Source organism: Lontra canadensis, unplaced genomic scaffold, assembly GCF_010015895.1.
Source record: "Lontra canadensis isolate GAN:19392208 unplaced genomic scaffold, GSC_riverotter_1.0 scaffold29, whole genome shotgun sequence".
Classification (NCBI taxonomy): Eukaryota; Metazoa; Chordata; class Mammalia; order Carnivora; family Mustelidae; genus Lontra; species Lontra canadensis.
In genome coordinates, this window is record NW_022631023.1 from 5,247,166 (window position 1) to 5,271,049 (window position 23,884).

The 23,884-nt window shown below is 43.1% G+C and overlaps 1 protein-coding gene across 1 annotated transcript in view; it reads left to right on the forward strand.

Annotated features, from left to right (window-relative positions):
• Positions 1–23,884, forward strand: part of DSCAM (DS cell adhesion molecule) — a 655,321-nt gene that overhangs the window by 597,329 nt on the left and 34,108 nt on the right. The window contains exons 23-28 of the mRNA XM_032865305.1: positions 250–413; positions 2,083–2,181; positions 5,547–5,735; positions 6,974–7,264; positions 10,614–10,790; positions 22,446–22,476. Coding sequence (XP_032721196.1) covers positions 250–413; positions 2,083–2,181; positions 5,547–5,735; positions 6,974–7,264; positions 10,614–10,790; positions 22,446–22,476 — 951 coding nt within the window. The remainder of the gene's footprint in view (positions 1–249; positions 414–2,082; positions 2,182–5,546; positions 5,736–6,973; positions 7,265–10,613; positions 10,791–22,445; positions 22,477–23,884) is intronic.

The window sequence follows — 23,884 nt, forward strand, 5'->3', positions numbered from 1 at the left end:
GAGGAGGTGGCTGGTGCCTGCATGGTGGAGGGAGGAGAGGCAGAACCCAAGCCCCCTCACAGGTCTGACCTCCGCAGAGCACACTCTGCAAAGAACGAAATCCAGCTACTTGATTGTTTTTGTCATGTCATCGAAATTTCGTTCCAAGTGTGTGGTTGACCTCAGAGAGAGTCTTCATGCTTTTCCCCAGCCTCAGCTAATTTGGATTGTAATTTCTTTAATCTGTGCCCTTTTCTTCCTGTGAGGTAGTAACGGGACACCCAGCCTAGTAACAATTGATGGGCGGAGGAGCGTCTTCAGCAACGGCAGCTTTGTCATCCGCACCGTCAAGGCGGAGGACTCTGGCTACTACAGCTGCATTGCCAATAACAACTGGGGATCAGATGAAATTATTTTAAATTTGCAAGTGCAAGGTACAGAGTTTGAAGGCTCTTTTAAATGATATTTTTATATGTATGCCTATATGCAAAGAGTAAAATTGAACAAACTTAAAGATCAGCCTTTCTAAAGAGCTAATTGCTATTTTCATATTGCGATAAGATATGCTTGTTCATCTTGGAAAATGTACTGCAGCAAATCAAAGAAAATAAAAACACTTATAATCCCAAAGATAACACTATTTACAGTTTTGCATATAGAGAGCCTGGTCTCATTTTTCTTGATGCATGCATCACTGAGAAAGTCCTTGATAACTTCTGCTAATTGCACGGTTTATTCTATGTATGTGTAAGGGGAACCCGGAAAACACAAACAAAAAATAAGTCTGAATTGAGGTCTTTTATCTGCTAATTAACTAAACTTTTATATACAATGTATGTTAAAAGGTCTCCAACTGAAACTCTAAGAATATTGCCCTAATATTTAGTTGGGTCTTTAATACACCATATGTGGTTTTTCTTGACATAAAATACAAAATGTATGTGACAAATTCAAGATAGTTAAATTAAAATCATGTGTAAAATCCCAAATGGCCACTGACCGGGTTCAGGTTTGGGTGAAGAGTGATATTTTATTAGTAGAAAAACCAAAGGGTGTGCTTCTTTGGATTTAAGTGCTGCCACATTAATAAATCACAGTGATTAAAAATAAAATCAGGTTGTCCTCAGTGGAGGGGAACAGGAGGAGAACAACTATATTTTAAAAGATAATAATGCAGAATTGATCTGAAATTTCAAGTAAATTGGAGTTAACAGAATTCCGTGGTTTTTCAGAAGATTGACGTGATACCGTGAATCTAAATAGACAGGTCAGGTTTTCATACCTTTGGGTTAATACATATGGGCCTCTCTCTCAATGACAAAGAGATGGACATTTTACGGGAAGTTTCTGTATAATTTGCATAACATGATTATGCATTTCTTCAATGTTTCTGTCCTTGGTGCTGATCCAAGCTAATATTGAGTCCACTGGTAGGAAGCATGTACTCTTCAAACCTTGTACGAGTGTGCAAGTTCATGGACAGCCCCTCAATGGCACACCTTTGATTTCCAGAGCTGAGTGTGTGTGTGTGTGTGTGTGTGTGTGTGTGTGTGTGTGTGTTGCATCTTGGGGGAGTAGCTAAAAAATTGGAAATTTTTGCAATTCTTTTTCGCACTAGCCACTCTCCCCTCCTCCCCTCCCTCCCCTACTCTTCCTTCACCGAATCTCCTCTCCCCCACTCCTCCTTCCCCTGTCACATCCCTGGGAACAGAACAGCTAAGTGGATGCCATTTATCTTTCTTACTTGGATCATGGCTGAAATTCAGAGTAATGCAAGCATCCTTAGTAAGTTTAAAGAAGACTTCAATCAGTGATGAACGACTCAGAAATTCAAGGGATCAGTGAGGAAATGAGTTAGATATAAATCCAGGTAGAAATGTGGTTGAATTTTCATTAAATAATAGATTCATTCTGCTCTATCTCTTTAACCAAGGACATCAACTAAATAGACAGACATTTTGACAGAAGTGAATTGCATATTGTGGCAACCTAAAACACTTATTTAATAAATGGCTGTTAAAAATGATTTGGTAAATGGCTGTTAAAGCAGATTAAAGATGTGAAAAACTAATTCTTGTTTTCTAAAAACTGTTTCCTATCCAGTTCCACCCGATCAGCCTCGACTTACAGTGTCCAAAACGACATCTTCTTCCATTACACTCTCGTGGCTTCCTGGAGACAATGGGGGCAGTTCCATCAGAGGTAATGAGCAATACCTTGCCCACAGTACTTGACTGTCACTACCCCCAGGCTAATAAGTGACACATCTCCACCAAATAATTGTTATGTGTTCGTTATAATTAATTCCCCACTACTTAAACAGCAAGCCACACATCTATTTTTATGGTATTTACTGAAACCTATCATTCATCCAAGGCATTTCATTCACAAAATTACCATTGTTCCTCCAATCTGAGTGAAAGATTAACAAAGGCAGAAAAGAAGGAATTTGGTAATCTATCCCCCAAGATTCTGCATACTGTTTCTTCCCCATGTTGTCAGTACTCCATCATTCATTCACCCCTGTATTCAATCATTCATTCAAGTAATTAGTAACTACTAGTATAATTTAATTACTAATTAAACAGTTATTTTTCTCATTTATAAAGCACGAAAAGATGGGGAACCTAGAGTTTAGGCAGGAAATGTTCTATTTGTACCAAGTTTTACATTTAGTCCATAGCAGAAAAGAATATAGTGTGAAAATCCTAGCCTGTGTAGAGTTGGAGAAACATCATTCTGAGCTAGCTGTGGCCACAGGGAAAGAAGAGAACCCAGAGGAACATACCAAAATTGCACAGGAGTGAGGGGCTGGTCCTAGAGCACATGGGAGGGGACTTCCAAAAGCAGAGGACATCCCTTCTTCTGAGTGGGGAGGTTGAGCAGACAACTGGAATTAGGGGGTCATTTCAGGGTGAAGCCAGCAGTGTGCTAGAGCTAACTCCTTACAGCTCATGAGAGCAAGCTGTCCTATCTCTTTCTCCCCTTATACCCAGTGACACACACAAGGTGGGGATAGTTACATGCCCCAAAATGAGAAATGATACTAGTCCAGGCTCTATTTTTTATTTTTTTGCACAGCCAGTTTTTAAACTTTTGTCAGTCTGAGTAAAGGGGAGGATCTTCTTTTTTTTTTTTTTTTTAAAGAAAACAGTGAATTTATTTTTTTTAAATAGTTAGCTGATTGGGGATGAAAGGTTGTGTTTGTAGGTTTGAGGAGTGTGGGGGAAAATTTGTAACAGCTACCATGTAAAATGCACAGGGAGTCATTAATAGACCAACAAAGCCATTGTCAAGAGGGAGTGAGGCCCCAGCTGTGTATAAATAGCCAAAATTGTGGTGGTCACAATTTCACAGTCTCATGACACTGTCTAGTGGGGCTGGGCACCTGGAAGGAAGAGTGGATTGCTGTTTACCGGAGCTGCTAACTGGCAGAAAAAATGTGGCTAGAATTAGAGTAGTGTGTGAAAATAGGCTCCTTGTGGAAATGGTCTACAGAAGGTTCTAGACTGATTAGAGAACACTGTTATGGAAAAGAAAAATGGGGCATTGAGGCAAGAGTTCAATGGACTCTGGAATTCAAGGCTCAACTAGAGTTTGGGTTCTGTAAGTGTGAGAGCCTGGGAAAGGTGGTGCTGGAAGTGTCAGAGCAGAAGGTCTTGAAGATGAAGCCATTTTAGTAATGAAGAGTTTCCAAGGAAAGACAACCAGGGTCCCGGAAACACAGTGGTAGCCAAAGCCATTGGCATGGGAGCTCCTATTGCCAAGGGTTACAAGAACTTCCCAGATGTGATTTGGTTAGAAGAAATCAGAAGGGAAGTGTTCTTCCCATGATGTTCATGGCAGCAGGGAGGTGATTTGGACAGAGCTGGAGTGGAACCCAGGTATGACAGGAAGAGCATGGGGTACCCAGATCCCTCACCCACCTGTCAGGTACTGCAGGAGCTTTGAGGGGTACAGATCAAAGAGACTCAAATAGAAAACGAAGTTTGCAAAAGAGGAGGGATCCCAAGGCAGCACAGGGCCAGAGGGGTGAGAAGGAGCAAAGAGTAGGGAAGATCCAGACCCTGACCACAGAAGAATTGAGGGCATGTGACCTCCATATGAGAGGTCTGCAAAACATTTGATGTCACCAGTATGAGCTTAAAAGCCTCTGTAGTGTGGAGCTGAGAGGTGTTTTACCTGTGTTTAAAAAATATAGCCCCAAAGGCCAGAGGGATACTAGCAGTCCACCAGGGTGAGGATGCCATGCACCAGGCAGGCTGGTCCTAGGTTGTCTGGGTGTGAACATGGAGGAGATGGGGACAGAGAAAACTGGACCTATTTTCCCCCTCCCAGGAAGTGACTGGGTTAACAGGAATGGTGACTATAACAAGGAGGAATGTCCTGGTAATCACAAGGGCCAGGAGAGCTGGCTTCAGATTCTGAAGGTGGGGTTTGACTCTCACTGACTTACAGGGCCCTTGAATGGTCATCTCACCTATATGGACCTCAGTGTCTTGCTCTGCACCATGGGGACAATAATCACTATCTTCTAGGGGGTTATGTGAGGTAACAAATGCAGCGGGCTAAGGACAGAGCTGGCACCTGGTGAGCACTCAAGAAAAGGACACTTGATGTTCGAGATCATGGAAATACAGGTGACAGTTATCATGTACAGAATCGAACTTTTGGAGGGATTTTTCAGACTAAGGAGAAGTAGGGTGACTGTTGAAATGTTAGATTATGCTGAGTGAAATAAGTCAAGCAAAGAAAGTCCATTATCATATGGTTTCGTTAATTTGTGGAGCATAAGGAATAACACGGAGGACATGGGGAGACGGAGAGGAGAAGTGACTTGGGGAAATCGGAAGGGGAGACAAGCCATGAGAGACTGTGGACTCTGTGTAGCAAACTGAGGGTTTTGGAGGGGAGGGGTTGGGGGGCTGGGGGAGCCTGGTGGTGGGTATTGTGGAGGGCACGGATTGCATGGAGCACTGGGTGTGGTGCATAAACAATGAATTCTGGAACAATGAAAAGAAAAAAAATAAATAATTTTAAAAATTAAAATAAAAGAAAGAAATGTTGGGATGTCTACAGGATTTAAAGCCAGTTCCCTTAGGGACTGCGGACTGGGTAGCCTCTGCTTGAGGAGATTCCTACCCCCTTGACAACATATCCCTTTTCCAGAGCTTTGGTACTCTTAAAAATAATGCCACTTCAGACCATGTCGGTACCCAAAGATTCAGGCACATGTGGGCTGAGGGCAGATTTCTAGAGACTTAGTGTCCATCCTCTGCTGCCTGCTACACCTTTTAAAAGGAAATGGGGAGAAAGTGGTTTTATTTTCAACATACCAATTAGCAATACACCATAGTAATATCTGGCGTGGCCTAAATGCTAATCAGAACATCATCACAGCACTCCTCCGAGCCTGGGTTCGACTTCTGGGCATCAGGGAGTCTTCTGATGTTTTCCTCCAGAGATGGATGAATGCTGAGAACTCTCATCCCATACAAAATGCCAACATCCACCAACTCCTAGTAGAAAGGAAATAAGATTCTTTTGAATATTTCTTTGTTCTGTAGGGTACATATTGCAGTACTCCGAGGATAACAGTGAACAGTGGGGAAGTTTTCCAATCAGCCCAAGTGAACGTTCTTACCGCCTGGAAAATCTGAAGTGTGGTACTTGGTATAAGTTCACTCTAACTGCCCAAAATGGAGTGGGACCGGGACGTATCAGTGAAATCATAGAAGCGAAAACGTTGGGGAAAGGTACGTATGCCTTCCGCTGTCTGCATTTCCTCTGCTTCCCTAACTGAATGGGGCATTGCAATCACAGATAATGCGTCATATATTTGCATGCTTGTTTGTGAGTTTGAACTTTGTTATTCCCAAAACAGGTTTGGAGTGTGCAGTGTAATGAGAGAGATAGCTGGTCCTCAGAGGATATACGTGGTTCTCTTCCTTCATTATCCCATTTACAGTAAAAATGAAGAGTGTCATTTGCAAACCAGGGGCTTTGGTGCCTACATAAATTGCCCTGGCTGGGTCACCATGAAATACGTCATTTACCCTCTCACCTTACCCTCACACCCTCTAGTGTAAGCTTCTCCCTCCGTCACCCCATGCTTCATCTCTCCATAACTGTCCCATTGTCTCCAAGGACCCACTTTTCAGGTGGGAATGGAATGGGATAGACTGTTGACCATTAATGTGAGCTGGTTTTTTAATCTGAAACATTAATCTTTGAGGAGATAAACTGCTGGGTGGTGCGGGGTGGGGGGCAGAATTGGTGCTCAGCAGTGACATTGTAGTCTGGGGGCACCTGTAAGGGAAGGGGTACAGTGGCACAGAAGTCTAGGTGAGGCAGTGAAGAGAGGGTCTTTGGAGCTTCCCCTCACATATGACTCTCATCTGGTGCACAGGGCCACACTGGAGAGCAAAAGAGCCAGAGATGGGAAGGCAAAGGTGATACTTGGATCTGGCACCTGAGTTTTGGTTAAGATTCAACAAGGGTTCAGAGGATGAGGGATTAATTTATGCAGAAATATATCCATTAGGTCCCTGGGCTCGAGTAAGAAGTGCTTGGGTCGCAAGAGACACCAGTTGGAACTTCTGAAATCCAATTAGACTTATCTTGAGTCACATCCCTCCACACAAGAGTGTAAATAGGTCATCTCAGCACATAGTACAGTTCCTTCAGAATCACTCAAGGAAACACACATATGAAAATAGCATTTTTCTTTAGGAGCTCTGACATGCATAATGATAACCTCTACCCACCCAATTTTCCCTCTCATACCTAGGTTATTATAGTTGGAGACAGCCCACTGGTCCATAGGTCCCTATAAATAGTGGACAAATTGGGACTGGTCTATGACCCAGACTTGAACTGAGCTCCTCACCCAGGTGGGGAAAGCAGCCAAGAGGAAATGCATGACAACCCTGATGACCAGCATTCCTGTATCCCATGAGCTGGTCCCATGAGCTGAATGTGCATTCTCCCACAGAACCCCAGTTCTCCAAGGAGCAAGAACTCTTTGCCAGCATCAACACCACACGCGTGAGGCTGAACCTTATTGGTTGGAACGATGGCGGCTGTCCAATCACCTCCTTCACACTGGAGTACAGACCCTTTGGGACCACGGTCTGGACCACAGCTCAGCGGACCTCTCTCTCCAAGTCCTATATCCTGTACGACCTGCAGGAAGCCACGTGGTACGAGCTGCAGATGAGGGTGTGCAACAGTGCTGGCTGTGCGGAGAAGCAGGCCAACTTCGCCACGCTCAACTACGATGGCAGTAAGCTGGCTGGCTTTGTGGCCCTCCCACACATGCATGTGCTTACAGTCCCTTTCCCATTCAACATTCATCCAGGGCACAGAGTGACCAGTGCCCACAGATCCCTTTAGGCTTCAGAGCCATTCAGCTGGCTCCTTGTGGGATTCCCTAGTTCACTGTGTTCACGGGACCTGGGTCTGCTCCAGAAATAAGGCCCTGAGAGCCACTGGGAATCTCCTTAGGGAATCATGGTGCAGGAGTGATTCCTCTTCGGGCTGAAGGATTCTTTACATTCCTTTACCAAACACGTGGTTCTGTGCGTTGTCAATGACTCTGCGCTAACACTGCTTTTGTTGTCTCCCCACCCGTTCCCCACCACATCCCAACCCACATAACTCCGTCTTTGCTCTCATTTAGCCTTTAGACTGCATGGGCAGAAACAGTCTTCATGGTACCAGAGCTTCTGGTAGTCCCTGAGCAGAAATGCAGGCACTGATGAAAGTAATATAATATCATAGGATGTTGGTGTGTGTCCTGCCCCTCCCCCCACCACATGTGCAATTTGCTTGGACTTTCTGAAAACCAGGCAAGGTATCTTGTGCTGTTTAGTCAACCAAAAATAAGCAATAGGAAATTTTATCTTTTTTTTTTTCTACAACCAGTATCAAGGCCATTGATTGATATCTGCACAAATGCCCAACCCAGTGAAGCTGAAAGATAGAGGGCCATTGACTGTTAGGAAGTTAGGGAACTTTAGAAAGTCTTAAGCAACTATATGTTGGTGCTGATTTCTACAGCTTTGCAGTGACTTTCACTCAGGGTAAAGTGGTGACTGAGTTAGGTGCTCAATCACAAGGTAAGACCTGCCACGATTTTTCAGGATGTTGGGAGATCCTGGCTTAGCATCCCCCACCCCTCCAAGATTTCTGGCCTGTTCCACTGACCAGGTCAGAGCACAGTGTTGGATGGCTTGGTCCAGAAAGTCTGCATCCAAGCAAATACCCTACTTTATTCATCCGTAGGCAAGCTAAAGAGTGGTTCTCTCCTCTGCTTGTATGTATTTGGGATCTTGCTTAATTAAAGCTCCAGCAAACTCCCACTTCCTGAGAGTGCAGTTTATACTATCCCAAGGATAGTGTCCGTGAACCCAAGGACCCTCAAGCTAATGAGGTGATGTAGACTGGGATCCTCATTTGGTCATTTTCTCTGGGACTCTCCTGGAGGGCTCAGAACAAGTTCTTCCTGCTCTGGCACACTGGAAACCCACCGCACATCTCCTGCCCAGGGCCATGTCACCACGAAGTCCTCCCCAGCCAGAAGCCTGTCTGGCCTCCAGCATTTCCAGCCTCCTGCATGTAGGAAGATCTTTAGGTAGAAGTTTTCTTGATATTGTTGACACCAGCCTGGAGTCCTGCCTCTGCAGTGCACTCCACCCCCATGGCCCTGGAATGGCTTGCCCAGCTTCTGGACTGCAAACCTACTACTCAAGAACCAATGCTCTTTGTGGGTGCCCTCTGTCTAATTTCCTAGCCTTCAGTTACAAGTGATGTCACTCAAAGTGTCCCATCCCAAAGCACCACCCGCAGGCAGAGTAGCCCTTCCTACTGGCTTTCTCTTAAACGTGGTTTAATTCTTTGACCTTACAGAATAAAGGACTTTGACTTACCAACTCTTTACTTTGCATTTAAGTGTTCCCCAAAGTCTTTTGCTAGCAGGTACACATTTGGGCAGGAAGCATAGTTCTTACTTTAGCTTATTGGCTTACATTAATTGACTTACAATAATCACACGCTGGCACGGAGCTTCTCTATAAGCTGTAGATACCAGAGTGCTGGGCTCCAGTGTGCACACTGGTGACATGGTCATGATAATCTTTTAACTAGAAACCACTCACATGAAGAATTTGAAATGTGATTCAAACTTACAGAGCACACCGAAGAATTTAAATGCTTGTCCTCTTAAAAAAAATGATGTTTGCATTTTATCCATGAACTTAGATTTTAACCATGCAAAAGTTCTGTGAGCTACATTTAAGTTCCTGAAATCTGAAATAATTTTATTACACTAGGAAATAAAAATATGTATTTTTTGATCCTTGAAAAGGATTATGGATTTCTTTAAACTGATCTCATAGATACATAGCTTTAATATCTCTTTTGTCATATCTGACTGAAGATTTTCCTTTCATTTGGAGGGAAACAAACATTGACAGTTAGCCTCACACCTACACCAGTCGGATCTCAGATTCTTCCATGTCTGTATTTGACTCTTTCTTCTGCCATTTCCTTAGCCAAACATTTGCACATGTCCCTGTGCTGCCTTGGTTTTGCAGACCAGCTTAACCTGCATCCCACTACGTGGGTTCTGAGCATCCCAGATGTGGGTTTCCAGCTAAAAATATGACACAGTTAGAACACTTTTCCTGACCTGGGCTGATAACATAGGGGACTGGGATTCTATTATCCCTGCTCTACTTACTAAGTGCAAGATAAAGATCATTTTTGCTCAGATGGAAATTGCATTATTTTTGCATCGTTTTTCCTGAACCACTGACTTCCTGGCCCTTGTTTCACATGGGAAATACAGTGGGATGGAGCATCTCCTGTAAGGGAATGTGCCGGAATGCACGCTCCGCAGAGTGCAGGTGTATGTCTGAGTCTCCGCGCCCACCGTGTTCAGCCTCTGCCTAGAAAGCAGCTTCAGATAGCTCAGAGTTCAGTCTGCTTGGGTGTTTCCTGATAATTCTATATAATCTGAATCTCCGGATGCTGTATAATAATACCTGCTCACTAAGGAGCTTGTTTGTAGACCCAGATGCTTCCTCTTTGAAAAGTTGTCTGCAGCTCTTAACCCTAAAATGAGTTTCTAAAGTAGAAAAAAAGCAAGTGAATCACAAAGGGATGCAAAGCTTCTTCAAGCCAGTATAACTGGTACAGTCTCCCTGCAGACTTCTGTGCACTGGCCAGACCTATTGTTCCTCCTTTGATGGGCGGGTTTTCAAGCAGTTGTACTATGGTGACCATTTCAGGGAAACGCATGTGGCTTTTTTAAGCACCCAGCCTGGACATTGTGCTTTCAAGTACCTGCACCCAGCAGTATACATTGCAAAACGAAGTCCCTTTCAAAGAAAGTGCTTCACCCTTTGTGCAAATCCTGATTTGATGTTTTGTCAAGTAAGTTGCAAGTTGGGCAGAAGAGGGGCATGAGAAAGTAAATCAATGAGCCAGGACCTAGATAAAGAACTCCTTTCATTTCTCATCACCCTGGACACCCTTGGATCACCCAGCGCGCCTCTTGTAACCGTCATCCCTAAACCCTCCTCCATGCCGTCTTCATTAATAGTCATCTAACACCATGACCCTGCTTTCAGGTACAATCCCTCCACTCATTAAGTCAGTTGTGCAAAGCGAAGAAGGCCTGACAACCAACGAGGGGCTCAAGATGCTTGTGACCATCTCCTGCATCCTGGTGGGGGTCTTGTTGCTCTTCGTACTCCTGCTGGTGGTGCGGAGGAGGAGGCGGGAGCAGAGACTAAAGAGGCTGAGAGGTGAGTGGCGGCCCCCTGGTCATCTGCTTGCGCCACTCTCTCTGGACAGCCGGCCTGGCAGGAGCTACTCCCCAGGAGAAGGTCTTTTATTCTCCAGGCTGGGTCTCCCAATGGCCTGACTCTGTGATATGCCATCAGCAGGGCTGCAGCCCTAGGGGAAGAGTCGCACCATGTTACTACCCAACACAGTCAGACACTGAGAGAGAGTCAGCCTCACACCAGTTTCCTAAACCATAGACATCAATAGGCAAAGGAAATTATTTTCTCATGGGTCTTTCAACTCTGCTCGCCTTCTCAGCTATCTCAGCAAGGCCATCAATTATGGCATCCTTTAAAAAGACCAATCACATTTGCTGTGGCAATGAGAACTATTTTATTGCCAGGAAGAGGAAATTGAGGGCTTATAGTAAAGCATTGTGAGGCAGAAAACACACATTTTCCCAAATTAGAAACGTGAGCGAAAGTCCAGTGTAAGAGTTTCACTCAAACAACAAAAAAAAAAACCATGGAAGACAAGAGCCTTGGCCAGACGAGCACTATTGTGAGCAGGCACCATTATTATCATGTCCAGCTCTGTGAGGTCCCTGGTGATGAAGCTATTTCCAGCTTCTGGCTGAGAGCCCTTCCTTGTTTTTGCACCACAATATGAGGAAAACGAGCTCTTTCCAACATGAAACCCCATCAGGAAGAGTGGTTCTGAGTCCTTCACTTTTCACCTGTCACAATATTCCACCAAGTCCTTTTTCGATAAAATGGATGGACACGATGTTCTCATTTAATTAGTCCAGTGTGGACTAGAATCATGCAGCATTCTACATATTCCTAAAAGTTATACCTGAGGAATAAGTCTGGGAACCCAGTCCCAGGACTTATCTCAAACATCCCCAGACATCACTGATATACACAGAAAACACTGACATCTTCTGCAAACACTTCAGTTCACTGCCATCTTGTGAGAGCAGCAGAACATGGTGGTACTTTCTCCCATCTGCACTTATGAGAAACATTTCTCTTTACATGGCCCTAACACATTTTCCTATCAATTTGATTCCACTTCACCAAAATACTAGAATATTTAAAGTACATCATGCTCTGTACATGTTAATAGCCCTTCCGTTTAAATTTCCCACAGCCCCATCATTCAAATGAGCTGTCGATCTTGCTGAAATATCCTTGCTAAATCCCGTTAACCACTTACTTAATTTTGCAGACTTACCTTGATAAATCCTATATATCCTAAGCACCATACTTTGTGCTTGTTGTTCCAACACGAAGAGAAAGAGCCTTCTGAACTTCGGGTTTAGTGTAGGAGACAGACACATGAACTTCTACCAGGAAAAGAATAAAAATGTCATGAATAACAAAATAGGGCTTCAAAAAATCCTACTTACCCACAAAAGAGGGAGCAATTAATCCCAACTGGGGAGAGAAGGGGACGCCATCTTAGAGCTACATAAGAGCAACATACTGCTTACTATGTTGAGAAACCCAGTGTAAGGTGAACTGTGGTGGATTACATTCTCAAGTGCTCTTCACTAAGATAACAAAAGGATGTTTTTCTAACCCTTTCACGGACAACAGAATCCCATATTCTGGACTTTAGAGACATTATTATTGAGGAACCAATAGCTGACAGACCAGCAAGGTTCTGTCCTTATTGCATTTATTTTTATTTTTTTAAATTATTTTTATTAACATATAATGTAATATTTGTCCCAGGGGTACAGGTCTGTGAATCATCAGGTTTACACACTTCATAGCACTCCCCATAGCACATACCCTCTCCAATGTCCATAACCCCACCCCCCCAACCCCCCTCCTCCCAGCAACCCTCAGTTTGTTTTGTGAGATTAAGAGTCTCTTATGGTTTGTCTCCCTCCCGATCCCATCTTGCTTCATTTTTCCCTTCTCTACCCCCCGACCCCCTTCCCTGCCTCTCAACAACATGGATGGAACTCGAGGGTATTATGCTGAGTGAAATAAGTCAATCAGAGAAAGACAATTATCATATGATCTCCTTGTTGCATTTAGATGGCCAGATCTAGCTAGCTGCATTTCAAAGGCTATGAATTTTTCACATAACATCTTCTACAGCCAACAGTAATTTTTTTTTCTCTTAATCATTTCCATTCGGTCACAAGGGTTTGGCAGCAAGTGCGTTAATCATGATGGCACTCCTTCCCAGTATTCTGTCACCCTCTGCCAAGTTCGTCATCCCCGCCCCCTCCACCCCGGCCCTATTGAATTACTCCTTCCTTCCCAGCTGTGGTTTAATTTGCCCCATTCTACCCATAATCTGAGCTCCCCTGTCTCTAAAGATGTTGAAGGTGCTGTTAACTCTTACCAACATATTGGGCTGTACTGATGGCAGGCCCACACACCTTATTATTATTCTTTTGTTGTTGTTGTTGTTGTTTTTATTTAAATTCTGGTTAGTTAGCATATAGTGTATTAGTTTCAAGTGTAGAATGAAGTGATTTATCACGTCCATACAACATCTGGTGCTCGTCAAAAGTGCAAGGCCTTATCATTCAGCGATTCCTTCACAAGGGCTCCCACCAGAAGATATCCTGGGACTGGCATTGTTACTGTGGACATCTCTACTCCTAGACACTGGTATTTCTGTAGTGGCTCTTGGTAAAGAAAGCAATACATCACATCGGAGAGCACAGCCTTTCCCGCCTCAGAAACAGTTTTGTTTTCTTTGTGGCTGAGGAAAGACAGAGCCTTCACAAAGGTTTCAGCAGGAAGAAAAGAAGTACTGTGGGAAAGAGGGTGTACTTAAGCGAGATGCTGGGGAACAAAGAGTCCCAGGAAGTAGCTTGCTGGAGTACAAAAGTGTCTGTCGTCTTGCATTTTGCACACGCTTCACAAAGCCTTCCAAACCCAGCATCAGACAAGAGGGCAGCAAGAGTGCAAAGGACAGGGGACCCAACTCCAGCTGCTTCCTAATGGCACGTTTTAATGTGGAGGCACAGAAGGCAATTCAATTCAACAAACCATTGTTGATCATCTGCCATGAGCTGGCCACCACCATTTTTTAAATGAAACATGAAATTTTCTTACTAACCATTCTATTTGATCACAAGTGTTTGGCTAGGTCCCAAAGAGAAAAATGAGGTCTACAACCCTGTCCCAGAACCACAGAAGCTGACATTCTATTAACAGTGAGGAAAGACTTACAAGAGACAGACATCTTTCTCTAACTGTGAAAGTGCACCATGAAAAGACAGAATAGGTGTTGTGAATTCTTGGGGAGGGAGGGGGGCTGGACTTGCCCCCAAACATTTCTCTTTTAGTCCAGCAGAGCTCCCAAAATGTTAGTTAATCACATCATTTTTTTCCAACTCACTCATAGAGGAAAACTGTAGCCAGAACTTAGTGTAGTAGGTGCTTCCCTATGAAATAGAGCTCAGTGGTAGAGTCACCCAGTTTCAACCTGACCCACGTAAGGCACAGATCCTGGGCCTGGATTAGAATGAGTTCTAATATATTTACAGATTCAAAAGAAAGGGTTGCTTCATATAATATTGTTATCATCCCAAATAAGGACATTTCTAATAATATGTCAATGTTGCTTGAGCAACCACCAATGAGTGTCAAAACTGAAAATAAAATTTGGATTATATAAAAATATTGTGGGGTCCCTAATGGACACTGTCAGAGTTACTATTTAAGGTCAACTTCATATTTTTTAATTGTTTGATTGTTAGAAACTACTAAATGTTTATAAGCAAGGTATGTTTTACCATGTAGACTAACAACCTAGTTAGGTGAATATAACATAACATTCTTTTAGGTAAAAATGACGAAAAGAAGGAAGGAAGGAAGGAAGGAAGGAAGGAAGGAAGGAAGGAAGGAAGGAAGGGAATCAAGCAATTTAGCCAACATGTATTTCTTTCTTCCTGAGAACTTCACTAATTTTAGAGCATAGCGATCTTCTAAAGTCTGAATTGTCTGCAAGTGCTACATTAAAAAAAAAAAATCTGTAACCTTATCCAGGAGTCCAGAAGCAACCTTTTGCTTATAATCATGCCCTGATTTCTCCCCACTACTAAATCCTTCAAAGTGCAAGGTTACAGAACAAATCCCTGGCTGGATTCATGATCCCAGAAGCCCCAACCTTGTAAAAATTTGATTCCCACGTCAAGTAATCACCAGTATCACTAAAAACTTCCTCCTTTAGTGTGAGTCTACCCAAGAAGGTGCAAAGTTGTGTTGGCACCAGCCAGTTGGGTCGACTGGCATGCCAAGCCTAAAAGCCACTTTTGGAGCTTCAAATAAGCTACAGATACAAATAAATGGAGGGTATAAAATTTGACCACGCTTCTGTGGCAAATGCCTTTCATCCTGTGAACAGAAGCATAGTTATTTTAAGCTTGCTTTGAAATGGGTTAATATTATAAAAACAGATCAGTTCCAGAAGGCCATTCCCAGAGAGAATGTGGCCTCGTGGTTCTACATGGGCACAGATGAAGGCCATGAGGGATGGCTATTGTCTGCTAAGCTCCAACACCCCTTTCATCTGGTCTGCAAATGAGCTAAATGCTTTCCTTAATTGTAGGACCAAAAATGTGTTTGAACTTCAATAATCTAAAGAAGCAGCACAAGCTCCAGATACCAAATAAACCACAACTTCACCAAGCTAATAAATGCCCAAGTTGTGGTTTATCTGGGATTAGAAACGTGTGCTCTGAAACTTTCCTTTCCTTCCTTCCCTCTTTCCCTCTTTCCTTCCTTCCTTTTTTTTCTTTTTTTAAACCTTAATTTCTTAACAAAATTATTATTTCAAAACTCCAAATTTACAATGGGAGAATTGAGTAAAAGGAGCTTCTGTATCAGAGGGTGGGGAGCAAAAGAGCATTAGGATGGCAGCAGGGCCTAGCCAAGGGCAGCTAGTGCAGTGAGGGACAGAGAGCAGGCCATCAGGAGGGAGAGAGCTGGCGTCTGTCCTGGTGCCTCCCCAACCTGGGTATTCTAGTTGGTCCATGTTTGTACTTGCAGTTTTCTCAGATTGCAAATATATATGGTTTTCTTTTTTGGATATTTATTTAGTTGTGGTTTTTGGATCCTCTTTCATAGCACACTGATGATTGGAAGTCCTATTTGTCATCTGGTTAAAAAAATATATATAAATGCAAACTCATAGCCCTTATGAAAAAAGCTACTTTATGAGATCCATTTCAATTTCACAGAAAAGCAGGGACTGTTGTCAGGGAGCTTACAAAGAACTCTTCGTAGGATTGTAAATCTAGGTAAAATCTGCTACTCCCATACTGGTGTTCATTTCGGGGGTGTGTGCTAGCCCCTGCCTGACCACAGGGTGAAGCTAAGCATGCCCCACTCTACCTAACCAGAACGTCAGAATGAAAGTGTTAGACGTGTGGCGATGATGGGATTTCTCTTTTTTAAGGAAACATTTGGGCCCTCAAAGTATGCGACGGCCCAGACTCTGGGTTGGCACAGCTGTGGTGTTTGAGGCTTGCCTTGAGCTCCCCTGGAGCCCTGTGGTGGTGCTGCCTGGTGGGTGAGAACCTCTGTGCTGTGTGCAGACGCACAAAGGGAAGAGTGGTCCACAAAAAGAACAAGGGAACGGGGCGAGACCACGCTGTAGTATTCATAACCCAACAGGGGTGCCTCTTCCTGAGAGCCCACTGAGTCACGCGGTAATCAATAGAGGACTATCTTCTACTTTTTCCCCTTCTTCCTCCTCTGTAATGCTTTACGCGATGCTGCCTTGTGTCAGTCTCTCCACAGCAGTGCAAACAAGTGGAGTATAAACTTGGTAGTATATTATGCCCTATTTTGCTGATATGGAAACTTAAAGGAACTTGTCCAAAATCACATATCAGGACAGAGCTAGAGAGAGCACCCAGCTCGCTACTGCCCTATCCCAGTTCTCTTTCCATGAAACTTCCTCAGATCTGGAAATGGTCAAAAAAGAAACGGGACATCCCATCAACTGGGTTGGTTTTGAAAGGGTTGTCAGTGAAGCCTGAAGTTAGAAGATATATCAACACAGAATCAACAGTTACTTTCTAATTTTATTTTCCCATGGAAAATAATTTGTTTTTTTTTATTTCTATAGTCAATACTTCTGTCTTCTATATCTTCTGCCTGATGCCCTTCTCTCTGCTGTTTCTCCTCACTAGATTATTGAAAGACAACTCTATACTCAGCAGCACTGCTTCTAACCAGCTCCTGAACACTCACGGTCTCACTTCCACCCCCACCCCCCAAAATGTTCTCCTGAAGGCAGATGACCAGTTACCTCCTAATCACCAAATTCTCCTTCCAGATACCGTTTGCTAGGACTCATTGCAAATGTTATTTTTTGAAACCCCTTCCTTCCAAATATCCTGGTGATATTTCTCTATCACGCCCAAGCCCAAAAGATTAACGGGGAAACACCGAGCCAAGGCTGGATATGTAGGAGTAGCAAAGGACTTTAGAAAAGGTGTCACAAAGTCTAAATCTCAGATTGAGCTGAAATTTGTGGGGAAAAAATGTGACAGGCAACACAAGAGACTGTTTAGCAAGAACAAGACTTGAGATGATGTTCTCATATTAACAGATGGCAGGTAGAAAGAACGACTCAATGTCTGCTTCGCTTTGATATGCACCAAGAGAAGTGCTATTCAAACCATAAAATGTGGAAGAAGAATTATAAAAAAGGAAGAAAAGGACAGAGAGGTAGCAGGAAGGAGGATAGGATAGAAGAGGGGAGAGAGGGAGGGAAAGAAAAGGAGAAAAGGAAGGGAGGAAGGAAGGAATGAGTAAAGGAAGGAAGGGAGGAAGGAAGGAACTTTAGAAAATAATCAGCGCCTCTGATTCTTTAAATTGACTTATTCTTTCAAAACCTTCTATGTTCTAGTCATTATGGGAGCAAAAGAGGGGAAAATGCATAAAATAATAGTTCTTATCTCTTACTAGTAGGAAGGAAGCCATGTTTACGACAAACTATTAAAGAATTCTAAATGATGAGCAACATAATATGGACACCAGTAAATGCTATGATGATACACTGAAGGAGAAGACTCTTTCCCTGTAGGAATTACTAGGAAGGATATCATGTGGTACTGGTCCCTAGACCCCAAAGGATGATGTTTTAGGATTCTAGACAAATATTTTCCCGACATAATCCCAAAATATTTCTGGATAATCTTTGAACAGTCAAATTAAAGGTGTTGGAAACTAGTTATACTCCAAACCCATTTTCAAAAACAATAAATTCTAGAAATTACAGATTGAAATAAAGTAGTCTAGGTTATAGAAAGCATGGTTTGCGAGCAATCCGGAAATTATAGGGAATAGCAGAGGCCCAGACAAACTCCACTAGCATTGGGATGGGGCTGACTAATAAGGGAGTGCCAGGTTGAAGTCTGGGCAGGCTGAGCCCATTTTAGAGGTGGCAGAACTCCAAGGGGCAAAGAGAATGTATTAATGAGAAGACTCCAAATTTGAAGAGTTTTTGAAAGGCTGGAACAGAAGAGATAAAATGTAATAGGGATCATTGTAAAATCTACATAATTTGTAAAAACTCATTTGCAACCCACATAATGAGCACTGCATCCTCACAGGTGTATGAGAAAGAGAATATCAAAAAATGACCAGTTTCTGCTCTGGGCCTCATTTAATGAAGGACAATAAAAAAATCACAGGTCTTTCACAGAAGAGAGTCTCAGGAAGAGAATTACCTAGAAATTATGCCACCTGAGGAGGGACAGAGAAAATTAGAAACTTCAGCTTGGAAAAGAGGTGGCTCCCAGCTGTTGGAGATACTCGCATGGCTTGTGAATGGCTCCAGGTGTCCTCGTTATGTCCAGGTAGAAATTACATCAAGGGATCTCAGCACAAGAGCACAAAGATGTGTCCCACAATGAAGCGTATCCCCAGGAAAACATGGTGTGCCTAGCAGGGACTGGACTGAGCCTAGAGAGGAAGATGACTCAGCCAATGGAGAGAGGACATGGGAACAGGAAGCCACCATGTCAAGTGGGAAAGGCTGTGCTGGACATAGTGCAGAAGGGTGCCTGAAGGCCAGAGAACCAAGGCACCAGCTTCACCTGGAGGGGCTTGGGGGACTTCACAGTGCAAGTCACATCTGAATGTGATGCAGCGACAAAGGAAGCTTTCCAGGAGCCCTATCCTGCGGTCTGCAGAGAATCCAGGAGTTAGAACCTCGGGCTGAAGTCTGGACGCGAGTGGCAGCGGGGCTGGAAAGATCGTTTGGGACCAGCACGCGAAGGCTCTTGCTCTGTGCTGAGTTCTATTGGCAGGGATTTCCCTTTGAGAGTTGCAAAGCGCAAGTGCGACACAGTGAGGGGTGTGTTTCAGGTCCATCCCCCTTCCTGCAGGAGCATGTCACTCAGAGAACTGACACACTGGAGGTGGGGAGGCTCGGGAGGGGGCGCTGCACGTCCTGAGATTCCAACTGAGCAGAGAGAAAAAAGCAAATGTCCCACGGGGACATGTTGAGGTGACAGATCAACAGACTTGATAGCGAGCCAGACCTGAAAGGGGAGGTGGGCGACAGCATCGACCCCTTCCTGGAGTGCTCGGTGTCCAAGCTCATTTGAGTATCTGCCCAAGACACAGTGGCAAGAGGCAAACGTTTACTGCAGGGCTGACTTGAAGAGTCTTTCGTGCTCTTGCAATTTCACGATTTCATGACTCTCAGTGTTCTTCACGTGCCCCAGACTCTCTTCTCAACCCTAAACAAAAGTGTGTCCCAGGTTTTGTCACCTCTTTTCACTGTCCCTACCTGAATATGAAGACCTTGGGCCCCATCTCAGTCCTGACATCTCTTTCTAACTCCATTCCAGTTCTGCCTTGAACAGCCTCCCCTCCTGTCCCACCGCTGACACTAACATGGTCGAGTACCGTGGTGGGATTGAAGCCAAGCTCTCCGGCTCCAACTGCATTGCTGCTTCCATGTCCTTCCTGTGCTGTGACTTGTGTGACCCTACACCCAGCCCTGCATATCCTCAATCTCGCCATTTCCCTGGACTCCCTGCAGCCCTTCCGCTGGTCCCCTCCACACCCAGCAGGTCCCGATTCTTGCAGACACCATCCATCTGCTCAAGCGTCAGATGCTCCCAACCCCCATCCTCACTGCAGCCAATCCTCCCAGCTTCTCACCTTCACCACCAAGTCCCCGTCCCCAGCCCCCGTGCCACACACTCTGGATGGATCAGCGTTAGTACACAGCGCCCACACCCACCCATCACCACCTCTGCCCTCCCACTTCCTCATTTCCTTATGCCTTGACCAACCTCAACTCACAACCACGCCTAGAAACTTCTCTCTCCAGTCAAACTGACCTACTCCTTGCTTCCTGAAGGAGATCGAATTCCAGAATTTTGTGCCATGGAGCTCTCTTCCCATTGGAGTCTATGCTCCCTGGGTCCCATGGTCCCTTTAAAGTGGGGGCAGTCTTGGATTTTTCCAGATTGAAGTTGAGTGTCAACGTTCAGGTTGACCTGAACTAGATGGCTGTGGCCCTAGTTAAGGGTAGTGATGGAAAAAAAGTTTGAACCAACAGACATTGGTTATGAATTCTCACTCACTTGCAGCAGATTATGGAATGTATCTGGGTCTCCGTTTCCTGGTTTCTGAAGGAGGGCATGGTAATTCCCAGGCAGAGACTGACACATCCAGATTCCTAGTGCATGCTCCGTTTTGACCACAGCCCACCCTGTGTCCACTCCCAGAAGACATTCGCACTCAATCCTCAGTGCCCCCTGTGCTGTTGAACCCCCATCACTGTGAGTGAAATTCTACTGGTGACGTTCAAAGGTAAACTCACAGAAGAAGTATATTTCAAATAATGGAATTTTTCTCAGAATTTCAGATGAAATCAGGAGGAGGACATAGTAACCAGAAAGAGAAAGGGGTTTGTTGCAAGATGATAAGCCTAGGGAAGCACGGACCAAAATGGTTCAGGGTGGCTGCAGCTGTGGACCAGCATAACCACAGTGAAGACACCTGCTAGTTATGGATAAAGAGAACTTGCAGTTAAAGCAAGCTGGTGTTTGAGAGCTGCTCCTCACCCACGTGTCGGGTGCCACAATTCCTTAGCACATGGATGTAAAGAAAATCATGGGACAGAAAATGTGCTGACTTCAGGAACAGAAAAAGCATGATGATAATGAGCAAGATGAGGAAACCAGGTCCATTCTGAAGATGCTGGAGACTGACTTACCTTCCAATCAGGAGCTGAAGTACAGTGTGTACTCCTTACATTTCCCCCTCTTTTTTAGACTGTTGAGCTAGCCACTGCTTGGCTGTTACATAGAGCTAATTAATCCCACGCTTTTGGCATGATATATATATATTTACTTTGCAAGTGTTAAATCATTCAGGAAGAGAAGAAACTCATATCTGCTTGGTCTTTGCAGAGAAGACATGAACTAGGAAGTTAAAAGCTGGTTTGCTTTCTTTGCTTCACCATATGGGTGGGGTAGAAGGCAGTGTTTCATTTCCCAGACTGAACCCATCTGTGCACAAAATCAGGGCCCCATCGTGAGGTTGGATGGGAGCTGGCATGTCCAACTTGAAGGACCGAGCCTTGCTTCATGGAGACACCAGCCCATGGGTGGTTATCACCCTGACTGCCCATGCCCCTCGCCCCTCAGTAATCCCATGCTCCTCTAACATGATAATGATTGCACTTAAATGTCAGCCCCCAAAGATGAAAGATGAAATGAAAATTCTCCAGCATTTGCATTTCTCCACTATAGAGCTAGTCACATAGCTGAATCCATTTCCAGAAAGTTCTGTTTATTGAATACTACAGTTAACATCAAGACTTTTTAAAAAGCAATAGGAAAAAAAAAAAGCAAGAAGAGGGCTTTTGTATTCTAAGAAAGGAAACATTCATCTTTTGCCAGGACAAAATGTGTAAAAAGAAAAACAAATTATATTTTAAGGGAGATGAGAATTTCAAAGCAATGCCACCAAAAATGTAGAATTTTTTTTCTACATCATTTTTAGACAGAATTTCTTTTGTCAGAGTGGTAACCAAATCTTAGTAAACAGTGTCCTCAGAGACAAAAAATAGAGAAAATTTTTTACTTTGGAATTTGAAATAAACATCTACACACAAGATATGCCATTTATGTAATTCTTTAATCAAACTTAGGGACTTACATCTCTATAATAATGCTTTCTTAAAGTAATCTATAGTGTCATACATTTTTAATTTTTGATTCTTTGATAACAAAAAGAGTAGAATGTGTACTACATAAATAAACTAGCTTGAAAATGTTAATTTTCTGACTACTGAAATTAAATTGGGTTTTCAAAAATTGGCAAATAAATACACTGTAAAGAGACTTTAGCAGGTGTCTGAGAATTTTTATGGTCCTAAAGTATTATACTGTTTTTGAAATACATATTTATGTATATGTATATATGTATATATTTTAAAAATATATATTTCAAGTATATATATATCAGAAATATTAAATAAATTCTCTCAGGGAGAAAAAATCAGGAATCCACTAAACTTTTGGATCTTAGTAGTGATATATGGATTTACAGGTACATTTTAAAATGGCTATTGTCATCTGACTGTAAAATATTTGTCATAAATGCCTGAGTGAATGTTAATGAGTTGTTTATCATGTACTAATATTAATTTTCTTTCCCCAGATGCAAAGAGTTTAGCTGAAATGCTCATGAGGTAAGAACAAAGCCCACCATCTCAGATATCATGTTTAAAAGAATAATGTCCAACTTGTTTTAATGGTTTTTTAAATAATTGTCTGAAATTGATAGCACTTTTTATTTTTGACACATAAAGTTTATTCTATGTACCAAATATCCATATGAGGCAGAATAGGATACATAGATACCAAATAATATACTTTTCCACATGCTATTGGTAGTCTTCTGGTTGACCAGACTCACCCAGTGGAATGTTTCCCATTAAGCTGGGAATAAAGGACACATTATAAGGAAGTAGCTTTGTTTTTGTTTGCACCCAAATATACCACCTTTGAGGTTGAGCCTTCTTCTTTAACAGTTAATCAAATGAAAAGAAAACCAAAAATGGCTTTGGATATTATATACAACTAACGGATCATTAAACACTACACCAAAAACTAATGGTATACTATGTTGGCTAATTGAATTTAAGTTTTTTTTTTTTTTTAAAAAGGAAATGCACTGTGCATTGCACTCTTCTAAGGAGATGGGATGATCAAGAAAGATCCTCCTTGCCCTCAGATCCCATGGCACAATAAGCATCCCTACACTAGAGCACTCATCCACTTCTGCTGCAAGTAACTATTCACTGTCTGGTCTTGGGGGTCACAGCCTGATGTGTCGTCCTCCTGTTAGAAATACCAGCACTATACCTGATGAATGAATAGTGGTAGTTGAATAAATAAGTGAATTTTCACAGCCGTAGGAGACACCCCAGTATTTGCATTTGAATCATTTTTTATATTGTAATGATTAAACCAAAAGTGAAAAAGGGTAATCAGAGTCTGGAAATCAGATAAGAAAAATGTCAGGAACCCTAATGATGCTGCCATTTTAGGATGTTCACTGTAGGAGAAGAAGAGGATGAGTTATGGGGTCTCTCCTACTCCCCACCCCACCACAGTTGGATTTAACATCTTTCCACATTTTTGCATATAAAATTGGTACTTTTTTATTATTATTCACAATGATACCCCAGCCCATATATCACCAGTATCTTTGAAGACCTAAGACAGAGGTCAACTGCCGTTGGCCCATAGGTTACATTTTCCACAGACATCTTTTTGGTCATATTGTGTTTTTTTGTTTTGTTTTGTTTTAAAGATTTTATTTACTTATTTGAGAGAGGTAGTGAGAGAAAGAGAACATGAGAGGGGAAAGGGTCAGAGGGAGAAGCAGGCTCCCCGCCAAGCAAGTAGCCCGATGCAGGACTCGATCCCCGGACTCCAGGATCATGACCTGATCCAAAGGCAGTTGCTTAACCAACTGAGCCACCCAAGCACCCTGGTCATGCTGTGTTTTAAAACTATGTGCACTGTATATTGTTATGGAGGACTCAGGATTACTCTGAAATATTTGGAGTGAACAATTAAATAAATATAAGT